We start from the raw sequence: 6603 nt of genomic DNA on the forward strand, positions 1-6603 counted from the left end.
TCCTTATATGAGAACAGATCTTCATTTTATAACATCATTTCAAGATTTTTTGAATAGTGGGGTTTATGAAGAACTATCAAGACAAGAGGAGGATGTTGATAATACAGTGGTAGGAAGTGGATTCAATATTAAAAAATCATCTTTTTAGATATACACATTCTAAAATCAAACCCTCTTAAAGCTTCTTCTTATATTGAATTACCAAAAGAAATAAAACTAAAGAAGGCAGTTGTTAATATTAAGAACAATGATAATAAATGTTTTCTCTGGTCTGTTCTTGCTCACTTACATCCACCAAAATGTAATTCAGAAAGAGTAAAACAATATATGAAATATGAGAATACCTTGGACATTAAAGATTTTAAATTCCCAATGCCATTAACAGATATTCCTAAATTTGAGAAAAAGAATAATCTTTCTATTAATGTATATGGATTAACGGATACAAACAAAATTCAAATATTAAAAATTTCAAACAACTATAAAAATGAAGAAACACACATTGACCTTTTATATTTTAGTGTTGGAAAGAATTCACATTACACATACATCAATAATTTATCAAGATTAATCTCTTCTCAGGTATTCAGAACAGCAAACAAAATATATCCTTGTAAGCGATGTCTTAATTCATTTCATACAAAAGAACGATTAGAACAACATTCAAAATATTGTAGTAATCATAAATCAGCTGTAATTACAATGCCTAAACCTGGTGAAAAGATTTATTTTGAAGATTATAATAAATCTATCATGCACCCATTTGTGATATACGCTGATTTTGAATGTATCCTTAAAAAGATAAATACTGCTTCTCCTAATCCAAAAGAACCATATACAAATAAATATCAAAAACATATTCCTTGTGGTTTCTGTTATTATATCAAATCATCTGTTGGAGAAAAGTATAACAAACTTGAACATTATCGTGGAAAAAATGCTTCACAAGAGTTTGTAAAACGATTAGAAAAGGATTGTATAAGACTCACTAAATTAATGAAAGAAACAAATGAACCGATGAAATTAACCAAAGAAGAAAAATTAGAATTTAGAATGAACAATATCTGTCATATTTGTGAGGGGGAAATTAAGGAGTCTAAAGTTAGAGACCATTGTCATCTTACTGGTAAATATAGAGGTCCCGCTCATTCCTGTTGTAATCTTAATTATAAATTACCTTCTTTTATTCCAGTCTTTCTTCACAACAGCGCCAACTATGATACACATCTATTTATAAATGAACTTTCAAAAACACCAGGGAATATTTCTGCTATAACAAACACAAGTCAAAAGTATATTTCATTTTCAAAAATGATATTCACAAAACCTATAACTCGTATTAGGTTTTTAGATTCTTACAAGTTTATGGGAACACCACTAGCCTACCTCGCATCAAATCTAAGCTCCACGGACTCTTTTCCAAATCTTAATTCATTCTTTCCAAAAGAGGAAATTCTCACTCAAGAGGAAATTCAGATTAAAGAGAGAATTCAAAGTAAAGAGGAAATTCTAACTGAAGATGAAATTCTAATTATAAAGAAAATTCGAACTAAAGAGGAAATTCAGATTAAAGATGAAATTCTGATTAAAGAAGGAATTCTTACGAGAGAGGAAATTCAAACAAGGAATGAAATTCAAAGTAAAGAGAAAATTCTTACAAGTAAGGGAATTTATCCTTATGATTATATGGATTCATTTATGAGATTTAAAGAAACACAACTTCCATCAAAAGAAAGTTTCTATAATAACCTTTATGAAGAAGAGATAAGTGATAAGGAATATAAACACGCACAAGAAATATGGAAATTATTTAAGATAAAGAACCTTGGAGAATATCATGATTTATATCTAAAAACAGATGTTTTATTGTTAGCTGATGTGTTTGAAGCTTTTAGATCACTCTGTCATAATAAAAATTGTTATGGATTAGATCCTGCCCACTATTTCACAGCTCCTGGTTTAGCTTGGAGTGCAATGTTGAAAATGACAAAACAAGATATAGATTTAATCAGTGATGTGGATATGCTTTTGATGATTGAGAAGTCCAAGAGAGGTGGAATATCACAAGTATGTTCAAAAAGATATGCTAAAGCAAATAATAAATATCTTCCAAATTATGATAGTGAAAAAGATAGTAATTATTTGATGTATTTTGATGCTAATAATTTGTATGGATGGGCAATGTCTCAATCTCTGCCTTATGGTAAATTAGAGTGGGTGGAAGAAAAGGATTATGAAAAGGCTTTGATGAATATTGTTATTTCTTCTCAAGAGGAATTGAATGACGAAGAAGAAGGTTATTATTTTGAAGTTGATTTGAGGTACCCGAGTGATCTTCATAATAAGCATAAAGATCTTCCTTTTGCATGTGAGAAAGAAACTCCAAAGAAAGAATGGTTAAGTGATTATCATAAAAGTTTTAATATTAAAGGCAAATCAACAGAAAAGTTATTAACAACATTCTATGATAAAGAGGGATATGTTTTACATCAGAGAAGCTTAAAACAGTTTTTGAGAGAAGGATTGAGAGTAGCTAAAATTCATAGAGTTTTAAAATTTAAACAAAGTCCTTGGGTGAAAAAGTATATTCAATTTAATACAGATATGAGAGCAAATACAAAAGTAAAATTTGAAGGGGACTTTTATAAATTAATGAATAATGCTGTATTTGGAAAGACTATGGAAAATGTTAGAAACAGACAAAACATTAGATTCGCAACATCTTGGAAAGAAGCTTCGAGATTGATAAATAAACCAAGTTTTGAGAGAGAAGAGGTTTTTTCAGAGAACTTTTCTGCAATTCATATGAAAAAGGAAAGTATTGTAATGGATAAACCAATTTATATTGGAACAGCAGTTCTTGATTTATCAAAGATATTGATGTATGATTATTTGTATAATGACTTAAAGAAAGAGTATGGCGAAAATGTTTCATTGTTGTATATGGACACTGATAGTTTTATCCTAGATATAAAAACTGATGATGTTTATGAAGATATGAAGAAAAATATTGGAGTATATGATACAAGTAATTTCAGCAAGAAGAGTGAGTTATTTTCTAAAAAGAATGAAAAGGTTATTGGTAAGTTTAAGGATGAGTTGGGTGGAAAAGTAATGAGTGAGTTTATTGGATTGAGAGCAAAGGCATATGCTTATAAGTATGGTGAACAGATTGATAAGAGGTTAAAGGGAATAAAGAAATATGTAATAAAGAAATCAATAACTTTTAGAAATTATTATAATTGTTTGATGAATAAGAAAGAAGAATATAGGAAAATGAATACAATAAGAAGTTATAAACATAACATATATAGTGAAGAAGTAAATAAAAAGGCATTAGGAGCCTTTGATGATAAGAGATTTATTTTAGATAATGGAATAGATTGTGTTCCATATGGATATTGTATGATAGAGTGTATAAAATAGATTATGTTTTAACGATGGGAAGATGGGTTAGGGTTTTTAAGGGCTACCGCTTGTGGTTTTTCACAATATATAAATGGTTAAACCAAGTATTAATCAAACTAAAGAGTGGAGAAAATCTCAGTCTTGGTATATAAATGGAAAACATAATGAATGTGAAAAATATCAAATAAGTCTTATTGAAAAAATAACTAAAACAAAGGTAAATAAAACAAATAAGCGAATTAATTTAAAAACTAGTAAGTTAGAGGATGTAAAGAAAAAATGAATATCCTTGAATGGACTGAAAACTTTGATGGTTATCAATTGAACAATGAAAAAACAATTTACTATAATCTCAAAATGATATGTGGCTCAGGAGGTGGTCAAACAAGAGCATTAAGAGAAGTTTATCATTTCGTAATGACACAAAAGGGGTATCTTAAAAAATATAAAGATTCAAATGTTTTGTTTGTCAATATTTTAGATGGGGATTATTGTGCAAAGAAAATTAAACTATTGAAGGAATTTGAGAATGAACAAATCTTTATAGGTTCAATGAGTGAGCTGTTCAACCCCCAGGTGTTCAATTCAATGAGGTTCAACCTCCAAGTTAAAAGGGGAGACAAATAAATATACCTTGGGATAAAAAGGGGATTTATTTTTAGGGAAAAAAAATATAAATCGCTGAAAATCCCCCATTCATTTACATGGGGCAAAGTGAGCCAGAATCAGTATTCTTACCCTACTCACATGGTTTGGCAGTCATATTGGATTGAACGCAAATCTTATAAATAAAGATTCTTTCTCTTGAACCGCTTCATCAATCAATGTGAAACTTCACAATTATGATGTTGTAGAGATGGGAAATAAATGTTTTAAATTTCAACCTGATCAGATGCATGGTCTGGCAGGCAGAATTATTTAATTTTTTGAATATGGGTTTTTTTTTTGTTTTTTTTTGAACAAGGCTCACGAGACTGTGCCTGGACGGGTTTGAGGGTAGAGAAGTAGCAACTGAAACCAAAATCCTATCCAGGTTCCTTCTAATGACTTCATCTTTGCTTTTTTGCTTGTTTTGTTCCTTCTGATGACTCCAATGCAGTACTGTACCTCCAGTATTTGGTCTTCCATTTGCATTGAATTGAATTAATTTTAATCCCATTCTAAATTAAATTGAATAATAATTAATGTCATGGGTCAGGGTCAAGTGTCCGTTCAAAGCAGGGTTGCATCAAAGCGAGACATCTTGGTACCCGGTCATCTTTGCCAGCAGATAAAAAGTGGCAGTTCCAGATGAGTCATTATTATTAATTGCAGAACAAACCAGCACATTAACACCACACAAAACTATGCAAACACCACACTAAGCAAGTCCTGGTGAGGGTCTGCAATCTCTGATTACTATTTTTCCTTATTTTTTGTTATATTTAGATGGATATTTTTGGAGATTTTTTTAAAATAAATAATTGCCTTGCAAACTTTGTTTGAAGACTTTTAGTATCGGTTACGGTTATTGCAGCTTTTCAAACACAGTGCAGGAAGTCGACCATAAACAGGAGACAGACGAATGCAGGAACAGACACCAGAGTTTCCATTATACAATAGATCGTGGATTATACACTTGTGATTATGTTATTTTGGTGAACAATCAAAGCTTATAATCCAGCTCTGTCAATTAATTTCCATCTTGTATGTTGCTGTGAGTCATAGAGATAAATTAAAAGATAAAAGACAATTAAATCACTGTATTTGCAATTTGTAGAAAAGGAGTGATTTGCCAATGTTTTGAGTTAAATTAAATGTTGGAGATCAACAAAGCCATTGCATTGAGATTCACAATTTAAGTGAAAAATGTATCATTTCAAATACATCTTTCAAATTTGTATAAGGATACCGTTTTAACACATAAACAATGTTTTCACTCTTTCAGTAAGAGTACAAGCAGACATCAAGTCATGGGGATGCATCAAGAACATTCCAAAAAATCTCTTAATATTGTTCCTTTTGATGTCACAACTTTTTTACTTCTTATTTTGGATCATTTTTGGCTTTCTAAGTCCTTCAAAAAACAAATCATCTGTCGTAGCAATCATTATTCTGGAATGTTCTGGAGCTTCACCAGCCTGGGCCATCTGTGGTTTTGTTCAGCTTGGACTCCTGTCTTTGATTTGCTTGGCTTTGGCATTAAAAGAAAGAAAACAGCCTTCATCCTTCAATGAACCTAAATTTATCACTTTCAGCATGCTGGTCTTTTTCCTTTTATGTTTGTGTTTTGTACCTGCCTACAGCAGCACGCTTGGAAAAATCAATGTTGTCACTGAAATATTCTTTGTAGTTTCCACATCTTACGGCTTCCTGGGCTGCATGTTTTTACCAAAGTGTTACTTTATCTTCAAATCTAAGAAGCTCTTGCACTGATGACATGGTTTCATCATTATTTAGATTTATTCTGTGTGCTGTTCTTGATTTAAGTTTTTTATTTGATTTTGTCACTATCATATAGTTACTGTCCTGCAGATTATTTGCATGAAACTGATACTTTATAAATGCAGTTTTATCACACTCTACTGTTAGTTATTGAACAGCTTTACTGAGTGAAGGAAATCTGAAAAGTTTTCATTATTCCTTCTTGATGTAACAAATCACAGAGGGATTTCATTCACAATAAACTTTCCTTGTTATGCTTTTTAATGCTTACAATTGCCTCAACTGTAGTTTGTGCCAAAATATAAAAAAACAAGGATCCTGGGAATCACTGCACATTGTGGAAAAATGGATAACACATTCACAGAAAAAGTAAAGAATAAAACGGCTTGGTGTAAATGAACTGGAACTTTAAAAGGTCAAGATAGAAAATAAAGCACGAGATAATGGTTACCCGGGCAACAGAAAAGAATTGAGGAGGAATGATGATGAGTGAAAGTCTGTGTTTAAGGATAAAAAGAAAGTGGTTTGGTTGAGGAATATGTGCATGCAGTGAGGTGGAGGAGAGGATGGTGCGAGAACTTTCGACGAAACAAGGAGATACTAGAAAAGAGAAATCCTACCAACCTTAATGCCAGTAAGAGCTGAAAGTCTTGTGTTTCAACCTCTTGCATTGACAAGCTGTTCAATGTTCATCCACCCAGTGCTTTAGTTTCTACGAGGCCCAGAATTGTTGCGTGAAAAGCAATGATTCCAAATGAGAGTGAAGAATAT

General features: G+C 31.3%; 1 protein-coding gene across 1 annotated transcript in view; it reads left to right on the top strand.

The window, feature by feature from the left end:
• The window catches only part of LOC147035373 (extracellular calcium-sensing receptor-like), a 69195-nt gene extending 63122 nt beyond the window's left edge, over positions 1-6073 (top strand). The window contains exon 9 of the mRNA XM_085867389.1: positions 5309-6073. Within this exon, the coding sequence (XP_085723515.1) occupies positions 5309-5823 (515 nt within the window). The 3' untranslated portion in view covers positions 5824-6073. The remainder of the gene's footprint in view (positions 1-5308) is intronic.
• The last annotated feature ends 530 nt before the right edge of the window (positions 6074-6603 follow it).

The sequence above is a fragment of the Eptatretus burgeri genome, chromosome 1, assembly GCF_056783735.1.
Source record: "Eptatretus burgeri isolate ZD-2024b chromosome 1, Ebu_testis_v1, whole genome shotgun sequence".
Taxonomy (NCBI): Eukaryota; Metazoa; Chordata; class Myxini; order Myxiniformes; family Myxinidae; genus Eptatretus; species Eptatretus burgeri.